The sequence below is a fragment of the Eublepharis macularius genome, chromosome 1 (genome assembly GCF_028583425.1).
Source record: "Eublepharis macularius isolate TG4126 chromosome 1, MPM_Emac_v1.0, whole genome shotgun sequence".
Classification (NCBI taxonomy): domain Eukaryota; kingdom Metazoa; phylum Chordata; class Lepidosauria; order Squamata; family Eublepharidae; genus Eublepharis; species Eublepharis macularius.
Genome location: NC_072790.1, coordinates 147,793,573 through 147,818,573, shown reverse-complemented (window position 1 = coordinate 147,818,573; position 25,001 = coordinate 147,793,573). Strand labels below are relative to the sequence as shown.

The 25,001-nt window shown below is 41.1% G+C and overlaps 1 protein-coding gene across 3 annotated transcripts in view; it reads left to right on the top strand.

Annotated features, from left to right (window-relative positions):
* The window catches only part of SIPA1L2 (signal induced proliferation associated 1 like 2), a 137,622-nt gene extending 117,596 nt beyond the window's left edge, over positions 1-20,026 (top strand). For 2 of the 3 annotated variants that reach the window (XM_054988065.1, XM_054988055.1), the window contains 6 exons: positions 743-962; positions 2,614-2,745; positions 7,441-7,494; positions 8,465-8,588; positions 12,742-12,823; positions 18,824-20,026. In XM_054988065.1, the coding sequence (XP_054844040.1) occupies positions 743-962; positions 2,614-2,745; positions 7,441-7,494; positions 8,465-8,588; positions 12,742-12,823; positions 18,824-18,970 (759 nt within the window). In that variant the 3' untranslated portion in view covers positions 18,971-20,026. The remainder of the gene's footprint in view (positions 1-742; positions 963-2,613; positions 2,746-7,440; positions 7,495-8,464; positions 8,589-12,741; positions 12,824-18,823) is intronic. The other variant, XM_054988074.1, reaches the window with a different exon arrangement.
* The last annotated feature ends 4,975 nt before the right edge of the window (positions 20,027-25,001 follow it).

Genomic DNA, 25,001 nt, shown 5'->3' with positions numbered 1-25,001 from the left:
GCTCCTTCCCAGCCACATTGGCAGTGCCGCTCCCTGTAGTGCTGGAGCCTGCATTGGGTCTTTCTGCAGTTCCTTCCCTGCTGCTGCAGACTGGCTGCTTCTGTGACTTGGCACCCCCATCCTTGCCCCTGGTTGCTCCTAGGTGCTGGCTGGATGTGGGAGGCCCACCCTCTCCTCCCATTACCCGTGGTGGAGGCTACCAGTGCAGATGGCCCCAGGATGACTGATGAGTGCAGGGATGGGGGTGGTGGTGACCCCAGACATACCAACAAATCTCCCTTTTCTCTACCGCCTCCCCCCGGTACTTACCTTTCTTGATAGTATAAAGTAAATAAATAGTTCTCTTTTATGAGTGGTAAAAAGCTGCATTGATTTCTATTATCAGTTTGTTTCAGCTTGTGCATCTATGTAAAGTTTAATCACTTGGAATGACTAAATTTTAAACAACAACAACAACAACAACAATATTCAATTTATATACCGCCCTTCAGGACGACTTAACATCCACTCAGAGCAGTTTATAAAGTATATTATTATTATCCCCACAACAACAAAACCTTTTTAACGTTATTAAAAGTCCAGATGTACATACAGTGATTGATACAGTGGATGCTTCTAGTTACCAGTCTAAAGAGATGGCAGTATAAAGATAAGCTTCATCAGGCCATATGAACTATTACTGCAACTAAAATATGGCAGTTATTCAGATTTATTTACTAATTTATTTTTCTAAAATGTTTAGTTTTCATTTTATGGCAATCTGTCACCAAGAAGAATACTCTATCGCACTCTTTCTGATGAGAGCATATGTAGCAATCGGAGAGGATCGTCATATGCTAGTTCACGAAGTTCAATCCTAGACCAAGCTTTACCAAATGATATTTTGTTCAGCACTACCCCACCATATCACAGTACCTTACCTCCTAGAACAAGCTTATCCACTGGTACTGGAAACCTAAGACGTAAGTTTTTATGTTAAAGATGTTATTTGCAGTTAATTTGCAGTTGAAAGGAAACCTACTAAATGTTACATTATATTCCTCGGATGATTATACAGACTGAAATGTGGGTAACTGTCTTTATAGTAGCAGTATTCATATACTTTGGACCAGGGCTTTTTTTCAGGGGGAACGTGGGGGAACGGAGTTCCGGAACCTCCAGCGGCGTGGAGGGCAATCTAAGCTCCCCTCTGTCTGGAGATCAGGGGGCGGGGCCACCAGCCATGTGACCGTTTTTTCCAAGGGCAACCCTCTGAGTTCCACCACTTCTTTTCCCAGAAAAAAAGCTCTGCTTTGGACATTTTCTCATACTAGGTCCCAAGCAGAGTACAGTGGTAGAGAGGGCAATACTTTGACATCACTTCTTTCCATATAGTTCACAATTTCAAATAGTACCATTGTAGTATGAGACCCAATGATGCAAAACTAGAAACTGTTCTACAATGCAACTTGAGAGTTGTAAACTTAACCTTCTCAGCTCTGTTATCTGTGAATTAATTGTGTGACATATTGTGCCTTTTTGCTAATGAAAGAACAGGGGAAAGAGAGAGAACGAAAATTGCCTCTGTTGAGCAAGAAAAATAACCATTAATCATGATTAATGCCAGTCAGGGCTGCTTCCACATGAGAATTTCCTCCCAGGTGGAACACATCATGCCCCTACTTTGTGAGGCAGCCTCCATATGATGTTTTGATCATGACTCATACGGCCCCCAGTGCTATCCCCTTTAAGCCAGAGCAAAGAAACAACTTCTTTGATCTGACTTAAAGGGGAAACAGTACAGTGACTACATGTATAGTCTGTGTGAAAGCTCTGCATGCAGACAATTCATGAAGAAGTTTAGCAATACTCTCAAAATGGCTGTGCTAAACTCCAGCACCCCTCCCCCTTTTAACAAGTTGTTTTTCTTTAAACAACTGAGCTGGCTCAGCTGCAGCGGGGAGGGGGTATTTGGTTGGTATTTGAGGGAACTAGAATCTTGTTGGGTGGGTGCTTCTGCACCAATACAATGAGGAGGAAGGGTGAGGGTAATTGCCAGTGGTGAGTGGCACACAGGGATGGGGAGTACAGATGTTGTCCCTGTGCATCTCACCTCCATTGGAAACCAGCCAAGGATTTACCTCATAATCAGGATTTGAAACCACAGTTGGAAGCTGATCTTCAAATCTTGTTTCAGAGCAAATCTCGATGTAATTAACCAACTGTTAAAATCAGTGCAGGCCAAAATTCTTCACCATTGTTAAGGCCATCAAGGTTGGAAATGGCAGTGGGAACTGATGCTTGATGGGGTGGAGAACACACAGTTCTACAATCCATCTCCATTCTCTTAACTCTGTTAGAAATCAAGAGCTTCAGTGAGAGGGTTATGCACTCTCAGCTTTCCTATTTGTGTGGTGGAGGTGAGGATTAGGATCCCCATCCCTCCAGATAAGTAATCTTTTGTTGATAAAGTTGATGGGGAATTATCAGTTGGGCAGCTACATAACAGCATGTGCCTGGTCCATTGCTTTGTGCTCATATCTCCTGCAGATCTGATATTTACAGTTTAAAACATCCTTACGTTCTGTCATATGTAAGATATTTCCTAAAGATACATTTTTATTTTAAACTTAGATGAGTTTTGGTTCTCAGATGGATCCTTATCTGACAAGTCAAGATTCAATGATCCTGGCCTGATGCCTCTTCCAGACACAGCTGCTGGTCTAGACTGGTCTAACTTGGTAGATGCTGCACAAGCATTTGAAGGTAATGAGAGAATTTTTGTAACTGTTATATCAGATATAGTTGTACCATAAAATTTTCATTAATATTGTATGATTGCCAGTAACACCTGACTGAGGGCAGTTCTATGTTTTAATTGATCACCTCTTCTGTTTATCAAATCAGTTGGCTTCAGTTTAGTCAGTGGAACCTTTTGGGTTCAGTAGCTATTAAATGCAATTGATAAAATCAGGACAGGGGGCAGGAGATGGGACAGAATAAAGTTGACAGATGGATTCTGAATTAAATGCTAACTTCCATTAATAAATTCACTCCATTATATTCCTCTCTAGAGAATGGTTCCATTAGTGTAGTAAATGTGTAGCTTTGAGTATCCCAAGGAAACAATGAATTCTTCAGATAACTAATAAGAGTGAAAAATATAGGTCATAATCTAGAGGAAGATTTAGGGGGAAATAGTATTCAGAAGTGGGGACCGGCAAGGATTTGCAGGGGATATCTCATTTCCCCTTCCCTCACTGTATTGTCTTTCCTTCCCTGCCCCCCCCCAGCCTCTCCCCATTTCCTGCTTCTTTCTCTCCTTCCCACCCACCTTTGTCCCGTGTCTTCTCCACCCACTAAGTAGCCTCTTGTCTATAGCCCAATTGTGTGGTGCCAGCTGAGCTGGGCCCAATTGCATGGTGGGGAACCTGCAAGGACTTGCAGGCAGTATTTCACTTTTTCCTGTATCCCATTCCCCACACTATTTGCTCTTTCCCTCTTCCTGGCAGCTTCCGTATGCTCACCTTTCATTACTAGATTTGCCAGGTACCCTTACCCTCCTTGTGGGAGGAGGGGGCTGGCACTCCCTTTTTTCTTCTTTTCACACACACGTGCTCCCAGCACCAATGTGATGACATTACTTCCAGAAGTGATGTCATGCCGGCCGCAGGAGTGCTCCCATGCTCTGTGTGGGGCCGATTCTTTGAGAATTGATTCATTTGGAGCCAAAATCAACCCCGAACAAAGCACAGGAGCACTCATGCAGCTGGCTCAACAATGTTACATCTGAAAGTGACATCATCATGTCCACCAGGACCACATGCACCGCACGTTCCTACTGGTGGCAGGTAATCTCCAGGCAACTCAGAACAATCAGATAAACCACCAAGAGATTGCCCACCACCAGATGGCATCTGGGATCCCTGTTTCTTACGTCCTTCTCTCTTTCAAACCCTCTAAACAACATACTTTTTATCTGCCTCCCATCTTTTTCTATAATTCATAATTTACTTCATTGACATACTGCCTTTCTTCACAATAGAAACCCAAAACAACTTACATTGTTCTCAGTCATTCTTACGATAAGCCTGAGAGATAGGTTATGCTGAGAGTGCGTGACTGGATCAAAGTCACCCAGTGAGAGTCCACAGCAGAGTGGTGATTCAAACATGGGTCTGCCTCATCCTATTCTGAAACTCTAACCACTCTACTTCATTGGCTTTGGGTGGGAGCTGTTGAACAATAGTAAGCAGTAAAGCCTGGGTGAGCCATGCAAGTCATGTGGAGTCAAGTCTTCCGGCGATTGTTTCTGGGTCTGACCCCAGTCAATCATCAAAGGCCAAAACAGCTGCAGAAAGGGTCCTGCCCCCTCCTCCTGCCTTTTCCTGGCAGAAACCAAGCTTGGAATATTACCTAAACTTTTTTGATTGCCTAGCAACGTCCCTTGAGGGCATCTGGTTAAGGCTACAGGTGCTCCTTTCACCATTTGGAATTTTTTTGAACCCCCAATGTATTTTTTTTTAAGATTTCAGATTTTTCTGCAAACCAGGGGCATTTTTTAGATATGTAGAAAGATCTATCTTGTCTGTTCATGGCTATGGTCTATGAATTTAACTATCCTTAGATAAGGGCCACTTAGCTATTAGTATATAAGATTACCAGGAGTTTTAAAAATAACTGTTACACCAATACCCAAACTGTTTTTAAACTTATGGAAGTTCAAAATTCATTTCAGGAGATTTTAATTTTGGGAATCATCTCTCCAGTACATGGAAGCCATATCCATCCTTGATTTCCCCATCCTTAATTTAACCAACTTAACTTGCAGCAAAATTTGCACACATTTAGGCTTTTTATTATTCTTTTGTAATAATAAACAATTTAAGGGGCCCAATTTGGTAAATAAATATATAGGCTAGTATGTACTACAGCTTGATATGAGAGGATACATATTAAGCTTTGTGCTTGGGAACAAAACATGAAGCACTGTGGCAAAGATGGTTGTATCTACAAGCTGCCCTGAGTGGAAAGGCAAAAATGCTCAAAACTGGGAAGTGAATCCTCACTTCTCAGGGTGGCAGTCACCACCAACAGTTTCTCTGGCTACCCTCAGCTTGAGACCATAGGACAAAACTCAAAGCCCTACCGGGTGTTTATTGTTGTTTATCAGCTCTGCAGGCTAGACTAGTTTGCAGACTGAGTTCAACAAAAGAATTTTTGGTAGTTATGGCAAGTAGGCCACAGCCCTCGACTCAGGTTGAAGCACTCAAATCCCAGATAACACCATAGAAGTATACTCAATAAAGTTTATTAAGATGAGTGCAAAGATCACAAACATAGAACTGTGCAAACAAAAAAGGAAAATAACAAAGCTAAATAACTATCCTAGACATAGACTAGCTGAAATGGTCTGGTCCTGATTGACCAATTAGGGGTGTTGCACATTCCTGGCAGGTATTCACACCCAGATCCCCTTGCACAGATGATGAAATGTAGATTCAAAAACTCCCTTTTACCTTCTGACCTTGACGCTCTGATGTCATCTTGCACCTGTGTGTTTCAGTTTTTCACCTCTGAAAACTGCAGGGTCATGATGACTGCACTTTCTCAAGCACAGACTTTCTATGCTTAGCCAGCCCTAGAAACTTGAATCAAAGGTTTGATAAGCCAAGAAACAGTCATTTTTTTGACACACGTATACTCTAGTGCTACTTAAGTTATGGAGAAATGTGAATGGTAACGTAAATGTCCAAATCATACAGATTCCAGGCAAAATAAAAAAGGCAGAGAATTCTATCTGAGGTAGGAAATTGTATTTAACAATTGTATAATGTTTTAGAATCACTGAGGTATTATATGCAGACTCAGATTATTTGGTGTAAAGAACTTTTCCTTTGGAATTATCTCAGCTGTCAACTTTCATGACTACAGTTCCACAACTGAAATGATGAAATTTAACACACCATGAAAGTTAAAGAATTCTGCTGTATGTTAATAATAATAATAACATTCGATTTATATACCACCCTTCAGGACAACTTAATGCCCACTCAGAGCAGTTTACAAAGTATGTCATTATTATCCCCACAACAAAACACCCTGTAAGGTGGGTGGGGCTGAAAGAGCTCCAGAGACCTGTGACTAGCCCAAGGTCACCCAGCTGGCTTCAAGTGGAGGAGTGGGGAATCAAACCCGGCTCTCCAGATTCGAGTCCCGTGCTCTTAACCACTACACCAAACTGGCTGTCCAAACTGGCTCACCAAACTGTTTCATACTGTGTGCTTGGAAGTCTCATTGATCTTAATCTAATAGTATATTCAGGATTATAGCCTAAGAAAGTTGGACACGATGATGTATGAAAAGGTAAAAAGATTCTGAGGAGAACAAAGAACTTAATTTATCTTCAAGGTTGCATGTTTTGTTTTTGATAATCTGTCATATTTATTGAATAGACAAAGCAGTTAAAATAGAGATCTCTTAAATTTCAGGTGGGCTAGTATATTATGAAAGTGTGTACTAATGAAAATCACTGATACCTAGTACAAAGATTTGATGCAAACAGTGCAAAGTAATTTGTTTTTTATTACCCTTCTCAGTGACCCAAGTGGGGCTTTCCAATTGATCCTGTTTGCTCGAGTTATTCTGATACTTCGGGCTGTATGTGTGCTAGGCAGGCAAGGGAAAGTATTCGCTGGTATATCACTATCATGTTCGATGGTTAGCTGGAAAAGTCTGTTAGTATCTCACTGATTACAGATAACCTTTTTTCAAAACTATTCTTAAAAAGTTTCATACAAAGAAACGTTTAAACCTAACTTTTAATATATCCATCCGTCACCCTTTATGTTCTTTTTCCTTGCTCACACCCTCTCTAGCAAATTATTGTGCAGCCTTATAACTCATATTATTAATTAATCACTGACATTCTGTATATAGGTCCCATTTGTTTGTTTTCATTCTCTTTACAGAATGCAAAAAAAATCATTAAAATTTTGGCTGATTAACACTTTCAAAATGCAATTTTATGCCAAAAAAGTGTAAAAATTTCTTGTTTTAGAATTGGAGAGAGATCACAAACTGCAAATAGGGATATATTTGAGGAAGTTACTGAGCAGTGTTTACTGTACTTTATGTAACTGTATCTGACAAAAGAAATTTGCATCAATAGAAATAATTGTATTTTAAAATGGTGGGGCAATTGATCTCTGCATTTTATTTTATAATTGTTTGAACTGATATTCATGTTTTCTGTTCTTTAAACTGATTGTAAAGGGGTTATGGTATATTTACAATGAAAAATACTCCTTTGAGAAGGGTAACACAGTAAACACCAGCGCCAAGTAATGTTCCAAAAGCTTTCTCTCTCTCTCCCTCTCACAAGAACAGAGTAGCTACATTATTCCAAAATTAGTTCAGCGAACATTGTTGTTCATAGGCGCATTCTAAATCTTATTTCAGATTTTGACTCTGACGAAGAACTTGGGCCAGTCTGTCATCATACTTCGTTTCTAGGTGATGGTCTGGAGATGACTGTTAGATATTAATTTTCTTTAAGCCTTCCGTTATGCTTTTATTTGTTTGCACGTTTGCATGATTATGTGCAAGCTTTGGGCCTTTGCAAGAGGAAAGGACTAGGCATGTCATGGCCAGGACCTGTAGAAGCCTGTGGTCTCTCTAGGGAAATCTATGCATAAATGAAGATCTCTGTTGTTACAGAATAAATCTTTTGCATGGAAGAAACTCAAATACCTTTTACTCATATTCTATACCTGTTTGTGTGGCATACTCTATCACTGGGTATATTTTGTCTGCCACGCTGCATGTGCTTTAGAGATACTGGGTAGTAAATTCAGTTTCCAAGTAAGTCAAGCATGTATTATGTGAGTCCTAGGGAAACAAGTTACTTGAAAATCCTAACTTAAGAAAACTGCTTCTTTACATGCCAACAATTACAGATAAAGGTCATTGAGTAATACTAGCATATTGGTCTTCAAGTCTGAAAGCAACCAGTTTTTTATGAAATATTTATGCAAGTATAGCAGCACAGTAAATGTGTTTTGCTATACTAGATTCCATAGCTTTTTATGGAATTAAGTTTATTTTTTCCTATATGGAAAGTGCCTGCATTTTTATTAATTACAATTTGAAATTAGTCATGGTCTCTGATTTTCTGTAAATTTCAGCAAAACCAAATAGTGCTAAATAATGAAAACAATCTGTTTTATCTTGTTGTTATACAAAGCTGAGGCTGTTGTAGATGGCTATCAAATATATGTTGGAAATATACGTGGCAGGGATGGGGATAAAAAAACACAATGCAGACACTTGCTTCCTTGGCTGTGACTGGATCTAAATGAAAAGAATATGCCTTAGTTCTTATATGCCTTATAAGAAAAAGAAAAGAATATGCCTTAGTTGTTATATACTGAAATCATCTGTGCACATTTATCTTGTTTTAAAATATATTTATTTGCTTTTCCAGATCAAAGGGTGGCATCTTTTTGCACTCTGAATGACATACAGCATGTGCAGGATTTGGAGAACAATCAAGACTTACCTTTGAGTGCAAGTCCAGCAGATAGAAAAGATTTCATTGATACCACTGGGTATGTAAGTCATTACAATGTACAGCAATAACAGGTCACCATATTCTGTTACATTCCTGCTAGGGATATGGACAGGAAAAACATTTGGTAAAATCAGGTTCGGTAATGTCGAAGAACAAGCAACAAATATAAAGCAGTAAATAAATATAAAGCCTGAGATCAAAGCCCCCGTACACAAAAGCTCAACTAAAGCACCTACACACACAGCCAAAAAGCAGGTTTTAAAATGCAAATTAAAAAAAAACCTTCCCCCCCCCCAAACCCTATCCCTCCCATACACCAGGCCATCTCCCTCCCCTCAAAGAAAGAAAAAACTCAGTGAATCTAACGACTCTCAAACCATGTATTGGCAGCAGCTAAAGTCCAAGTGCAGTGCAGTCAAGTGTAGTAGCAGAAGTCCTCCAAGTTCAGGTCTCAGCAACAGGAATTGCTCGCTCTAGGATCCAGGTAGTCACAGTCCAAAGCAGGCCAGTCAGAGTTCCAGACCAGACTACAGAGACAGAGAGCCAAGACAGCAGCAGCAGTGTCTATCTCAGTGTCCAAGCCAGAGCAAAATGGAGGCTGTCTGAGGCAACCCTCCTATTGTAACTCCTTGCAGTATTTAAAAAAGGCACTCTCCTGCTTGAGAATTCCGTTGGCCATAGAAGGAAAGCTGCTGCAAGGATCACACTCCCCCTTCCCCCTTCTACCTCTGCCTCACTCTCCCCCTCCATTCTCCCCCTCCCATCTGGTTAAAAAAGGCAGGAAACAGTGTTTCTTTGCTGTACCTTAGCAAAGGAACAGCCCCTCCGCAATTTACAAAGTTTACCAAATTTTACCAAATAAATTCAGTAAACTTACATTTTATTTTTTATTTATTTATTTATTTGATTTATACCCCACCCTCCCCACAGATGGGCTCAGGGCAGCTGACAACATTTAAAAAATACATTAAAAGTCACAAAACATAAAATCAATAATAATTTTTTAAAAGTCATTAAAATAGTCCTGGAGTTTTACTGAATTTATTTGGTAATACAGAATTAAGTTCAGTAATACCGAATTTTATGGAATCTGGTAAAATTTGGTATTTTTTTCTGAATCTGAATCGCACAGCCCTATTTCTTTGTCTATTGATTGAGAGGGAGTGTCTATAAACAGAAGACTGTCATTAATGTAGCTTCAGCTACACAGAAAGGAAAATCTATAGTTTGGAAGGCTGACTTCTAAGATCTTAGGTAGGTTTGTACCTGGGGATTTTGTTTTGTTTTGTTTTGGGGGGGACGTTTTTCAGTGCAAAAGCATTTACTCTAATCCCTGGCATCTCCTATTAAATGATCTCAAAAAATAAGGAAGCTCTTTACTTGCCTGAAAACTTGGAGAGCCACTGCCCGTCAGAATAGATAGTATTAAGCTAGATGAGTCAGAATTTCATCTGTATGTTCCTGTGCCATGAAAACACGGTGTTTTTTTAAACCTCCACCCCCAACATAGGAGGAACCTGCCAAGCTCTTCTTTGTCTGAACATGTGATTGCTTTAATGCTTTAGGTATTTTTATTAACTTGTTTTAATATATTTAACTTGCATGTGTGTCACAGTGTTTTACAGAACTAAAAATGCAATTAAAACAAATACCAGAAACAAAAAAAATTAAAAACTGATAGATAAAATGTTAAAATCCTACTCCCAACTAGCTCGGAGTCACTTTAAATGCCTTTTGGAACCTCATTTGAAGACTAGCAGAAAAAGCTGCCTGGGAGGTATAGCCACCATATAAAACATCAAAAAAGGCACTCCACAAACCACCTTAGAAGAGTCGTATATGAAAAGAGGTATTCTTAGATAGTCAGTCACAGGTCATTAGAACTTTAAAGGTCAAAAGCACTGTGTATCAGCCTCAGAAACAGAGGTATCTAAGAAGTATGATTTCATGACTCAGCAGCTGTTATGAACCTTGGCAATGTACTCTGAAAAAACTGAAACTTCCAAATACCCTTCAAAGGCAACCATATAAACCATATTTCAGCAATCAGATCTTATTGCCTTGTATGTATCATAGTGGCTAACTCATTGTCCCTGAAAGGCCGTAACAGCCACACTGGACATGGTTGGGGAAAGGTCACTGCTCCCACCATTCATTCAGTAGCAAAACCGGTCCAGAAACTTACTAAAGGCAGAAGATAAGGTTCCCTTGTTTACTTCTTCTAACATTTGGCAACACTGTTGTATTCAGATGAGTAGAAACAATCCATCCACTTTATCTAATTAGTATCATTAACTTAATCAAATACATTTTTCTAAATAAAAATACCTAATTCTGCCAGCGTTTTGGATGAACTTTTTTAAACAATGATTTACAGTGCAATCTTAAGAACATTAAGGCCCACTGAGTTGGCTTGAGTAGGATTCTGGTAGACCTGTTTAGGATTGCTCTCATATTTTCTTCTGAGTAGGTAGTTTGATTATGTTCCAATGACATCAAAAGGACTTCATCTATATATATAAAGACAAGTGTCCTGACTGACAAAAGTGAAAAATACAGGTTCTTTCCTTGAGGTTTTTACAATGTAATATTTTGGCAATGTAGGAGGCAACAAAGAGAGAAAGGAAACTGAAGAGCCCATAAGGCTATATTTTGCATGTTTATAGTTAAACTAGTTGATTCATGAAGGCTACTTTTGGTTTCTAGTGATAGAAACCTTGCAAGTAGTCATCGGGCAAGAGTTATAGTTCATGTGATTGGAGTTGCAACTTATTTTGTGTTGCTTTTCTATTAACAGTTCTAGGGGCAAACATTCATCTTATTACTTAGCAGAGTCACTTGCACTTGGAGAATGACATGTTTGCATTTCACCTTTACTTATGATACTGTTATACTTAGGGTTGCCAGTTAACTACTGTAGGTAGCAGATCTCCTGCAGCCAGCAGGAGAAAAATGAAGGTTAAAAAAAATGCTGTTTTTGCTACGGCATTACATCACTTCCAGGGAAACCCCACAGACTTTACTGTAAAGTTTCTGGCAATTCTTAGAGAAACATAGTATCACTTCTGGGCTTTTCCCAGAAGTAAGATAGCATCCTCATGCTATCAGCACCACCCTCCACATCCCCATTGCCCCAGACTCCCATAGGTTGCCTGCTGCTGGCATTCCTAGTTATATTTCAGGCACCGCTTGAGTGAATTTATAACAACAACAACAACATTCCATTTATATACTGCCCTTCAGGACAACTTAACGCCCGCTGAGAGCAGTTTACAAAGTATGTTATTATTATCCCCACAACAACAATCACCCTGTGAGGTGGGTGGGGCTGAGAGAGCTCCGGAGAGCTGTATCTGACCCCAGGTCACCCAGCTGGCTTCAAGCGGAGGAGTGGAGAGTCAAACCCAGTTCTCCAGATTAGAATCCTGCCATTCTTAACCACTATAGCAAAGTGGCTCTCTTTATGACTTTATGTAGTAAAGTCATTTCTAAATGACTTTATTACATACATTGTTTCAGATTTGTAATAATGGTGCCATGGTAGTACAATAGAATAGTAAGATTTGAGTCCAGTGGCCTCTTTTATAAAATATAAGCTTTAGAATCAAGATTTACAAAATGTAAGCTTTAAAGAGTCAAAGTTCCTTTCTTTGGATACAAGTCTTGTATCTAAAGAAAGGAGCTTTTACTCAGGTGCCACTGGATTCAAATTCTGCTCTTCTACATATATTGTTAGAAAAAATTATGCCCAAAGTGGCTCACAAAATAAAAATAATAAAAACAAAAAATTAAAAGATATTAATTAAAATCTAGCATTAAAAACTAGCCTGGCATGAAAACAAAAAATAAAAACATACCACAGCTTAAAATAACAGTTTCCAGACTTCCCTTGGTGAACAGAAACATTTAGGGCTGGTGCCTAAAAAAAAGCAATGTAGGCACTAGTTAAGCCTCAAGGGGAAGCGCTTTCCAAAAGGAAAGTGCCACTACTGAAAAAGTCCTGCCTCTCTTCTGAAGGCAGGGCACAGATAGAGCAGGGCTTGTGTGCCAGATCCTACATACATGGACTTTTTGCAGGGATTTATATCTATCATTCCATTTTCACTTGCATGTTATGTTGAACTGTTTTACTTGGGAGTTCGTAGGATACTTTAAAATAACCCCAACTTAATTGCTGTTTAATTTTTCAGGGAAGATAGCCCTACCACATTGACTGGGAAAGTAAACCAGCTGGAAGTGATCCTCAGACAATTGCAAACAGATCTTCGGAAGGTAAAAATGTGTACCCCAGTAAAAATGTTTCCTTTATTGTTCAGTTATGATACTTATGCCCAAGATATATATACATCAAAAGGGGCTGTTACTCAGAGCTATAACAGATACTTTGCATGTAGAAAGTTCCAAGTTCAGCTCTGACATCTCCAAGGTAAAAGAGTTCATACAGAAGAACTTTAAAAGTCTCTGGCAGTCAGAGCAGTCTGACTTTAGTCCTAAAAAGAGTTATATCTTACTAATCCCATTGACTTCAGTGGTTTTACAAGAGTGTAGCTCAGTTTAGGATTGCACTGAGAGTGTCCTAGATGATTTAATTCAGTAGAAGGAACCTTCAGATAACATGATATGGATGAGTAAGCAAGCAATAGCATTGTGGGGAGAGTTCTGGAATCCAAGAAAACAGATAGGGGGAATTACTGAAGCAATTTTAGGAATGGTTAATTTATGAATTGGGGTCATTATCATAGTAATTTTACTAAATTTTATGTGTTTGCTTAGTTTTTTGGCTTGAAAGCAGTAGGCAGATGTCAGAGTGCTTGCTCAAACTTTCAGGGTTTAACTGATAGGAAGGTAGATAATGTTTTTGTTTATTGGATTATGCAACTGAGGGACATGTTGGTTTTCAATTATTGCCTTTTTGTGCAATGTATGTCATTGACCTGATGGTCAAAAGCAGCATATACATCTAATAAGTAAGAAAATAACAGGAATATTTGGTCTCTTACTTGAGCCATTTATCTTTGCTTTCCCAAAATTATTCTTTTTTATTTACCTTGGGCTGATACGGAGAGCTTAGTAAGTGCCTCATGCTCTTGGCTTTAGGAAGTAAGAACAACCCTGCTGGATCAGAGCAGGGGTCCATCTAGTCCAACATCTTATTTTTACAGCAAGGCATAGACGTTACCTCTGATGTTACTGCTTAGTACTGGCATTCAGAAGTTTGTTTATTATGGTTGTGGAGATTTTCCACCCTAGTTGGAATAATGAGACAGACACAAGGCTTGGAACTAAAGGACCACTTTATTAAACATAACATCAACCATTAATACAGCAAGGGCCAATTAGTGGTACAGGTCAAGCCACTTGGACCTCCGCCTTGACCTGTCTGGGCGAGCTCGAAGCCCCAAATGCGAGCCATCCAGGTGTATGGCTGGGACCCAGCCAGCCAGGCAAATCTGGGCCTCCCCTTTCAAGCTCCTAATGCCTCAGCCATACAGCAGTGAGGGAAGGACTTGCACGCGGGGTTCCCCCAGGCAGTCTGCCCATGCAGCTGACAGCCATCACAAGCAGTACCAAACACAACAAAGGATTTAGGTGTTTTTTTAACACTCAAGTCTAATATTATATTGCAGAAGTGCAAAAATTACAAGAATGGATACATAAATGAAAACATATACATTGTAAATAATCAAGGGAAAAACAGTCCCTGGATAACAGTCATATAGACAAGAAAATCAGGTATCCAGTCCCTCGCCCCAAATGGGACGGCAGTGAATTCTTTCAAGAATAATGGGAAAGTGTCCTCTCCGGGAGAGCTCCAAGGCAGTGACGCTCTGCTGTAACGCCCAACGCACAGCACCGGTATGAACCGCCATTTCGTCTGAGACCTCTTCAGGAGAGTGTAAGTCACGTCTGCAAATTGCAAATCATAAGCAACCACACCATACACCCGTTGTAATAGTAAAATAAAATGAAAGCATTACACTTACCCAGTACAGAGTTATGCACAATAATTAAACAGTCACATTCGATTTTCTTGTCTATATGACTGTTATCCAGGGACTGTTTTTCCCTTGATTATTTACAATGTATATGTTTTCATTTATGTATCCATTCTTGTAATTTTTGCACTGCTGCAATATAATATTAGACTTGAGTGTCAGAAAAAACACCTATATCCTTTGTTGCAAATTGCAAATCAATTTGTTGTGTTTGGCTATATTAGGAAACAATTGTGGGCCACCCACTTCTGTGGTTCTCCACCCTTTGCTTATTCTGTTGACGAGTGGGTCCTTTGTTTTTTGCTATCACAAGCAGTACCAGCTGCTCCTGGCAGACCCCATTTCCCCACCAATGGGGAAACGCCTAAGGTGCTCACCAGCCCACTCCCTATCCCCAAACTCTGTCCTGCCAGTGACCATTCTAAGGTGGCTCTACTTTGCCAATTATCTCAAACCTCTGCAAGCAGTACAAGGTAGGTGAAAAACCACCTCTTCCCCATGCCAATTAGGGAAAGGGGGTTGGGAATTCCTACCTGACTCTGTCAACAGCAGCCGGCTAATCCTGCACTACTACAGGGTGAGGTGGGTGGGCCGAGCACGCAGAGCAACTGCCAGCCAGATGGGTGGAGCTGCCTCATAAGGCTCCTGGCTCTGCCCCCCAGATACCATGGAAACACTCTGTCTCCTCCTCCTTCCAGGGAGGCAAAGAGCGGTCCCCGGCCTTATCAGTGGAGGCTGCTGGCCAGGAGGGCCATATTTCTTTAATCTCCAGAACTTGTAGCCAATAATGAACCTATCCTTCATGAGTCTGTCTAATCCCCTCTTAAAATCATCTTTTTGGTTTAGGTTCCTTACAATGCAGATGATAAATTATGCTAGGTGTTTTATTATAAAAGGTAATGTTAGGACCTTCTCCAATAAGAACTTTTTGTTTTGCTATTGTGATGCAGGCTCATGATGACCATCTTTCCGATGGTCAACTTTCCTGCCTGAATGTTAGACAAAATGACGTTGAATAGAGTGAATGCTACCATGGTAGCTCCATTTTGGCCCCATCCACTGTGACTAGCCTGAAGCTGGTCAATGAACATTCTAAAAGTTCCCTCCCTTGCTTCATATCCTGTTTCAAGGTACACGCTTCCATCACAATATCCCCTCCTTACACCTTATAGCCTGGTTGATTTGCCTCTAGGGCTATCAAAAGAAGTCAAAGATATTATAGCTATCAAGTAATAGTCTAGTAATATAAGGCAAAATTATAGCAGTGTTCCATACAGATACTAATGGAAGGTCAGTCTTTTTTCAGCCAGAAACTAAGGAATTCTTCATGGGCCTTTTGAATAAGTTCCCTCCTGTCCCCAAGTTAGTTCTCCAATGGAGCTTGTCTCTTGTCCTTGCCAGACTAATGTCTAGGCCATTTAAACCTTTGCCCACTTGTCCCCTAAAGTTTGTTATCTTGGAAGACAGTGTTCCTAGTAGCCATCTTGTTGGTGAGGAGGGTATCAGAGATGATGGCTCTTAGACACCCCTTTTTCTCAAGATACATGACTTCAAGTTAGTCTTTCACCCATGACTGTCATTTTTACCCAAGGTTGGGCACTAGGTTTCACCTAGCCCAAGATGCCACATTGACCCATTTCCCCTCTTCCCCTCAAATCCACAGAATGATAGGGGTATTCCCTTCCCCTTGATGTTCGTAGGGCCCTCCTTTTCCATCTAAATAGAACAAAACACTTTAGAAAGCATGTACATTTATTTATTGCTTATTCAGGTTCCCCAAAGGACCTTAAGATCTCGAAATAGTTCTTGTCTCGTGGATTGTGTCCACTATTAGATTTTGTTACGAGTTGTCCCAGGTTGAATGTCCTCTCCAGGTCCATGCACATTCTTCAAGGTCCCAGGCTACATCAACCACTTTCTGTGCTAGTCTCTTCATTGATTCAATTTGTAGGGCTGCTACATGTGCATCCTCTTTTGCTGCTCACTATGCTTTGGAAGTGGACTCTGCAAAGAAAACAGCAGTGGGGAAAGCAGTTTTATAGTCACTGTTCCATTAAGCGTTTCCAACCCGCCATACATTTGCGGGTAAGTTAGCTCACAGATCACCCATATGGGGCTGCACTGTGACCACAATGATGAGAATATGGTTGTCCTTACTGATGTTCATTGAGTGGTCACCAGTGCAGTCACACATCCCTCCCTCCTGCCCCACTTTTCAATTGCTTGGAGCCTTATGCTGAGCTCTCTGGCAGCAGCAGAGAGAACTGTGGGAAGGCACTTCCCTTTCTCTTCAGCATGCTGGGGAAAAGTCAGGAAAGTCGAGCGCACAACAGGTTGGGAAGGCCAGAAGCTTTCTTTAGAGCTCTAGAAGTTTCTCACTTGGCAGGCCTGTGCATGCACAGTATACATGTGTGACTGCACTGGAGACCACTTGATGAACATTAGTTACAGGTAAGTGCAACTATGTTTTTAGCTCATTTTAGTTTACTTGTTTCTTTTGCTCTAGAAACCATGCACCACACTGGAGCCTGAAATGGTCCCCAGATACTGTTCCTGGGGGACAAGGAGTCCCCATGAGCAGCATGAGGAAGAGTTGGAGGGGTGGCATGGAAGAGGGGAATCAGTGAAAATGGGTTCTAATCCTCAGTTCTCCCTACAGAGTCCATAACTTAACTGTTATGTGGTACAATTTATGCTAGGAATTAAGCTGTGCAAAAGTTCTTTGCACATAGTATGTTTACTGTAGTTTTTTCTTACTCAGTGTAAGAAAAACACCAGGACTAGTTCTAGTTTGATAGCATAAGATGCTCATACCATGTACGCTGCTAATTTAAACTTCTTTTTTTCTTTATTTTTTCTCCCTTTTTTCTTTTCTCTCTCTCTCCCTATTCTTATCTTTATTTTGCAGCTATGTAGCTACGTAGAATTGGTTTTAGCTCCACCCCCCCATCTATATTCATAGAATGAGGGAGTGGGAGTGGAATTGTAAAAATAAATAAATAAATAAAAATTCAGAGGTTTGTTAGGACTTTGGAGGCTGATAGTTATTTTTTTAAACTTTGCTTTCACTCTGACTTATGCTTTCTTAGGAGCTTAATTAATGGTATATATGCTGGTTTTTGTTTTAACTATTGTCATTTAATTGGTGCCTAATCAGAGTCAATTCACTTGATGGGGAACTGCTTTGATTTTCTTCGGCTATTTTAGTTTATCCTATTTTACTTGCTATCTAAAGTGCGGTTGCTTTTTAGGAAAGTAGGCTTGGGGGCAGGCTGATAGGCCATAGTAGCAGACTTTACACACTCCAGGAAAACACCAGGTGTAGAGGTCCAATTCACTCCCATTATGTAAGGCTGGAAATCTGGATGAGAGCAAAAGGACACTTTACCTCCCCACACTTGCTCTGGTTCTGTAGCCATCAACCTGCCACACAGAGCCATGATGTTAAAGGGCCTACATGCATACTATTCAGCATTCAGAGACACATCTCATTTGACCCGTTATCCTGTTAAAATTCTGAAATCGCCTGATGTAAGCCTGCATATGCTGGATTTTATGTATGTGAGTCCTATTCAAACATTAGGCCCACACTTGGAAGTGTGGCAAGTGATAGGGTCAATAGATAAAATGCTCTCTTATCCCCACTTCTATTCGTTTATAGAATGCAGTTGGAAGCTGTATTGTTCAATCTGGTCCACTGGTTATAGTGCACATAGTCTTCGAAACTAGGTATTTGTTATTGCAATATACCTTGAGCATCTTGATGAAACGGATGGATTAGTACTGTTGTGTGTACTGTTTGGGAATTGTTTTTACCTCAATATACAACATGAATTTTTCCCTAAACTTGTTTGAACTGTTCCTTTGGATAGCAATATTTAATAGCCAGTGGGTAGGAAACATGCACATAGTCATTTGTGTGCAAGTATTTTTAAGACCTTTGGGCTTTTGCAAGTACTTTTAAGCCTAAAAATAGAACCTTTTATTTGTGTGTCAGTGTAGTGATCTCTCAATTATAATGAAGTATGTTCTGAAGCGTACAGGATTCTCATAGCTCTTTTATAGAATCCAGGTTATACAATCTCATTTATCTTGTTTAGCCTGCAAAGCTACCTTCTTTAGAAGAACATAGCAGGAAAATTTGGGAATTGAGCTTAAGAGTTCCAAAGTCATTATTGTGCATAGGGAATTAAAGTAAATAGAAATCTCTCAACTCACTCAGAAACATGAGCAGCAAATATAATGTGTCATTCAATTCCTTTTTTTTGTGATCTAGGAAAAACAAGACAAAGCTGTTCTCCAAGCTGAAGTTCAACATTTGAGACAAGATAACATGAGGCTTCAGGAAGAATCTCAAACAGCAGCTGCTCAACTAAGAAAATTTACAGAATGGTTTTTCAGTACTATTGACAAGAAATCTTAATGTCCAAGTCTCTTAAAAGCCCTATTGGAACCACATAATACTAGAATTTTTGAATAAGCCTAAGATAATTTCGCTGTGTTCACAACCCATTTTTCGTGTTTCTGGTATAGTCTCTGTCCAGCCCTATTCCTTGGAACAAGGCTGTGGACTGCTACTACCTATCTTTATATTTATCTGAAAGAAACAGTGAATGAATAGCAGACATTTGTGTTTGAGAAGATGAATGTACAATTCCTATTGACATTGTAGATATTTTAGAATATACTTCTGGCTTGGGCTTGCCTGGAGAAGAATATGTTGGGGTTTATCTTCTGCACTTCAGGTACTCCAGTGAAGATGCTAAAACAATTTAGGGTTTTGGTATTGTAAGATAAAAGAAAACTAGACTTTAATGTTTAAAGGTGCTCTATTTTTTTGTATGTACAGTAGATTATTTCCACAGTCACCTTGTTATAGCAATAAGAAAAGTAGAATTAATTAGTCACAAAACTGAGTTTATAAAAATTAGCACTAATGATTTAACACTAGTGTGAGTACAGAAACATTAGGGATTATTTATTTGCAGGAAAAATGGTGCCTGAATTTAACCTGTGTTCTGAATTTTCTGAAGATACACATCTTGTACATAGCTCACTTGATCAGCTCACTTCAATTTCAGTTACTTTTGTATAGTTCATGTTCAGCTAAGATGATTATGGAGAGTTTAACTATTAAAATTATGTATGATGTGAGCTAGCCAATCATTTGTATAATGCAAGATTCATTTATCTCTGTACAGAACCTTTGAGCAAGTGACTTGTATTTAACACCTTTATTTAAGCTTATTTAACCTGTTAATTTTATAAAGCTCTCATTTTATCTGCACTAAAATAAGGGTAGTAGGTTGCAAGCAACAATGTGTTTTTAGCTTGCCAAAACTGCCCTGGAAACTTCTAGAAAGTTCTAACAATTGGATGCTGCTAGTACACAATTTGTGTTTGTATGCTTTAACATTTTAATTGTTTTATTTGAAATGAACATACATTTTGCTTTTTAAATAAATGTTAAAAATATCAACCCAGACAAGAGACTTCAGTTTTCACTAACTCAAGAAAGTATATTTTATATATATTCATTTTAAAAGGAGTGGTACTATTATGTGCATTTTGCTTGCATCATGGTTATTTACATTTTTTTAATTATTATTATTTGTTAGATTTATAGTCTGCCCTCCCCACAAATGGGCTCAGGGCGGAACACAACATACAGATAAAAACACATTGATAAAACAGTATAATGATAAAAGCCACATTTAGGGGCATAAAAACAAACTCTGTACCATGTTCCTAATATCCTAGGGCGGGATTCATTTCACCCTTTCTTGTCAACCATAAGGGGAAGAGAGGGGTAGAGGCATGAGTTGGTGCGTGATTTGCCACCATTCCTACATGAGGCAGATTACTCATATAGCCCCCCACTAATAGGAGACAGGCAGGGAGGCCAATCGGTGGATCTGAATACTGGCTTCAACCAAATGCCTGGCGGAACATCTCTGTCTTGCAGGCCCGCCGGAAGGACGCAAGGTCTTGGCGGGCCTGAGTATCCTCCGACAGAGAGTTCCACCAGGTTGAGGCCAGGACCAAAAATGCCCTGGCCCTGGTTGAGGCCAGTCAAGCCTCCCTAGGGCCAGGGACCACCAGTAGATATTCCATACCAGAAACATGGAGTATAACCATGCCTTCATTTCAGATCTTTTGATTTAAAACTCTGATGAATTAAAAGTCTTTCGATCGTATCTATAGGCTAGTTATTAAGTCTTTAGCACAAAATAAATATGTATTGTTTGAAAGTTCTTATGATATATTGAAAGGAGGTGATCTCAATTAACATCTTACAAAGATAATTTTACTTAATATAACCCATGAGACCAAGGTAATAAAGTATCTAGGTAGTGAGTTCCATAAGACTGAAAAGGAATATGTGGTGTTTCTGAATGCCAACTCACTTGGTTCACATAGAACACATGTCACTTTAACACAAAACCCATTGCTTATGTGCATGATTTCTTTTAAAGTATATATAGAGTTAAAATTGCCCACTTTGGGTTGGCCAAACTTGGAAAGAACTATCTGCAGATGGAAAATTAGTGCCTTGACCAAGAGTCTAATACCACAATTTAACTAGTACAGTAGCATTGCAGCTTTGAATTCTAGCATTCTGAGCAGTGTCTTACTAAAAGTCCCATTAATAGAAAGTAATTAAACATGGTAGCTGCATATTCTGCTAGGTTCTGAATTAAAAAATCTTGTAAAAGGTATTAGTTTTAGCCAAAGGCTACTGTTAAAGAGGCAGGTACCAGAAAGATGCTGCTAGGCTGCCAGTCCAGATAGAAACAGGTGTTTGTTCCTCTTCCCCCTCCTTCCTAGCATGTGTGGAGGGCCGAGGAACCACTCCAAGCAGGAAGGCAGAGGACAGCTGCAAAAGTCAGGCTTGGCTCCAAAGTGGGCAATGGTCCTGCTCCCTTCCCCATTGCCTCACACCACACTCAGGGTGCTGCTGGTGTTAAATAGGCAACAGCCAGGAAGCTTTTGCTGGTCTGTGTGGAAACAGGTGCCTGTTCCTCTTCCTCCTCCATGCCTGCCCACCCCCCGAAGTCAATGAGAGATGCCGAGGCATCGTTCTATGAGGGTAGACAGAGGGGAACTGCAAAAGACAGGCTTGATTACAATGTAGGCAAAGCTCTCATTCTCCAGTGGTCCTAGGAGAGGGGAGTCCTTACTTTTGGAATATAGCGCCTCCTCTCTGAAGGCAGGGTCAGTCAGCTGATTTTGATCCCGGAGGGGAGGGGCTTGTCCCTGGAATCACCAGTCTTTCTGGCCCTGCCATCCGAGCAGGACGTCTTCAGCAACTGCAGAGCGCAGCGATCCCGAAGAAGAAGAAACTGCCAGAGATGAGTCAGGTGTGGTGGCGTGCGCCTGTAATCCCAGTACTCAGGGAGGCCAAGGCCACAGGCAGTGCGGAGCTCGCAGGGGAAAGGAAAGGCCCTACCACCTACCCCACCCCTATTTAGCTTGGAGCGATGACGAGCATTAAAGCCGGAGGTCCCTAGCTTCTCCTAGGTTACACGGCCACAACCGCAAACTCCACCAAGGTTCCCCACCCTTGGGTTGGGAGGAGCCCCTTCTCAGATGGCCAGAGGGTGAGATGTTTGAGTCTGCAGTGGCCTGTTGTAGAGACCGATATTATCGGAGCAGATTTGGAAGGAGCAGCCTCCAGCAGCAGCAGAGGACCTGCTCCAACCCTGGCAGCCCCAACTGAACCACGGTAAGACTGATCCTGCGGGAAACGGGGGCCACGGAAGGAAGGAGGGAGGAGAAAAGAGTAGCAGAAGCCTCAGAGCCAGCTCGCGCTAAATAAAAGGGGGCCCTCCTTTGTTTCTCTTTCCTTTCAGCCGGGACTCGTGAGGTGTGCTTTCATTTCTCCTTTTGGTAGGAAAATTTCTGATGGCATAATGTCAGCAAAGGCAGGCCTAGCCACCTCACAGGCCTCAAAGAGCATAAGTATGAGGCCTAGACTTTCCAAACTCCAAGGCCTCAGCCCCTTCTAGGCCTCTTAACAGGCCAGTGAAAGAGAAAAAGCCCAAGGGCCTGGACCCATCAGGCAAGAATGCCTGGAAAATTTTCTGCTGGTGATATGTCAGCAAAGGCAGGAGAGTGCAAGCCTGTGGCCTAGACTTTCCCAACTCTCAGGCCTCGGCCTACTCCCAGGTCTCTCAAGAGACTAGTGAAAGGGAGAAGGTCTGGGGTTTGCATCCACCAGGCAAGGAAGCCTGAAGTGAGTTGCTGTAATAATGTGGTTAAGTGCTGGGCCATGAATCATTACCCTGCTGGTTCGAGTCCCATAATTGCTTGAACTCGGGGCTGACTTTGGGTAAACCAGTCTCAATTACCTAGCAGTTCTGGGGCAATAATGATAATTCTGACCTTATCACAGCCCCTGACTTGGTTAGTCCAGGCAAGCCAGATCTCATCAGCTCTCAGTACCTTCAGCACGGTTGTCCATGGTTAGCAATTGGATGGGGGACCTCCAAAATAGACCAGTGTTGCAGAGGCAACTATGACTGGATGACATTTTCCACCACTAAGGGAAAGAAATTACATGCCCCCTATTTACATAGTTGCAGCCGTAGTTACTATTAAACAAACAAACTGGCATGGCCCAGGATGGAAATAAGGGATTCAAAGGGGTCCTGAAGGCACACCAATAAATACTCTAGCGGCTAGACTCTCAGATGGGCAAGAGAGTTATTCCGGTGTGGGGGTCTGACTCCAGATAGGTAAAGGGGTGCCCCCCCCAGATTATAGAGGAGGCAAGGGCCATTAAGAGCACATATCTTGGTTAAGCCTTCAACCTGAGGACCCTGAGCTATCTGTTTTCTCCCTCAGCCAAGAAAGGGGAGCTGTTAAGGGAAAATTCCCTAGCAGTCTTCCTCAGGAGCCATATCCTAGAAGGCTCCCTAAGGTGATGAAGATCCTGGAGTCTTCTCCCTTAAGGACGAAGGGGTTGGCGAGAATCCTCCCTAGAATCAGGAATAACCCCATCAGGGATTCCCTTCCAGTAGTCTCTCATACTTGTAGAAGTCTAAGAGGGAAACTCTGGCAAAATTAACTACTCTTACTTCCTTTTCCCCCTAAGTCTTATACATTAGTTCTAGGGGTTACTGAGAGGATCAAGCTGCCATTGGTGGATGATCTGGTAACGAGCCTGCCATCTAATCCTGTGCTGCCCATTGACAACGACGGACTACCTAGGATTCCAGCATCAAGTGGTTTGAACTGGCTATGCACAGAAAATTGGAAGTTTCCACTACATCCTTCAGAGCATTGGTGACAGCTCCACTCCTTCCTAGAGTCACATTCTCTCGGGTCTCAGACCTGGCTTCAGTGAGCAGTAAACTCCTTTAAAGAGCCAATGAGCAAAGCTAAGAAAATAGCCCCAGCAATATGTTACGTTGTGGTCAACAAGAACCATGTTTTTTCAGGTAACCAGGCACAACACTTAGCTTAGAAATTAGAAAGTGGACCATTTGCCCCGAAGCCAAAGTAACCGCGGTTCCTTTCAAAGATATTAACCTGTCTGGAGAAACTTTGAATAAAGGAAAGTAGACCAAACATCGAGAGGAGGGTAATACCTTCTTCCTCAACAAATCCGGTCAGAATCCTAAAGGGCCAAAGGGAACTCATTGTGTTTACACCAAGGCAGCAGGCACAATGGTGTTTGGGGGATGCTTACAATGCTTGGCAAACCCTTGGCAGCCAATAATAAAAAACAGTTGGGTGTTGGATACTGTGACCAATGGAATTCAGTTCTGTACCACCTGGTCCCTTTTCCTCTAGATTCAAAGGAATTTGGTCAAATAACATAGGAACATAACGCCTAGGAACAAGAAGGTCGGAATGGAAAGGCTAAAATTTGTCTTAACTGCCATTCAGAAGAGATAGTCTGGCTTCCAACATTGGTCCCTTTCCTTTGAGCTGAAAATGCTACCTAGTAGCACTGATAGCATGGCTAGGCCACAGAGAGTGGCTCCTTTCCCATATCCAAATGACATCTTGACCTGTGCACTTCAGAGATGCCTGTTGCCATACTATGGGGTGTTAAATCTCAAGAGGTCCAAGATAGTTGACTTGCCAGAGATCCTCAAACAGGAAAACCTCATTCAGTCCCATGAGGGTGTCCCACTCAGGGAACCAGAGAGAACAGTGATGACCATAGACACATCTTTGGGGATGGGGATCCCACACCCAAGGAAGAATGGCATAGGGCATCTGACTGAAGGACAAATGATCAACAGGGTAAACCTTTTGGAACTCGGAGCCATCAGACACGGTGTGGTGGAATCTCAGAATCTTCCCACAGGTCACTATATGTTTATACAGAGGACAACTCTGAGGCGGACTGGCTAAGTCAGAGAGTGATGAACCAAGCAGAATGGATGCTAACCAGAGAGATTCCCCAACTGGTCTACCACAGTTTTTGACAAGGCGCAAGA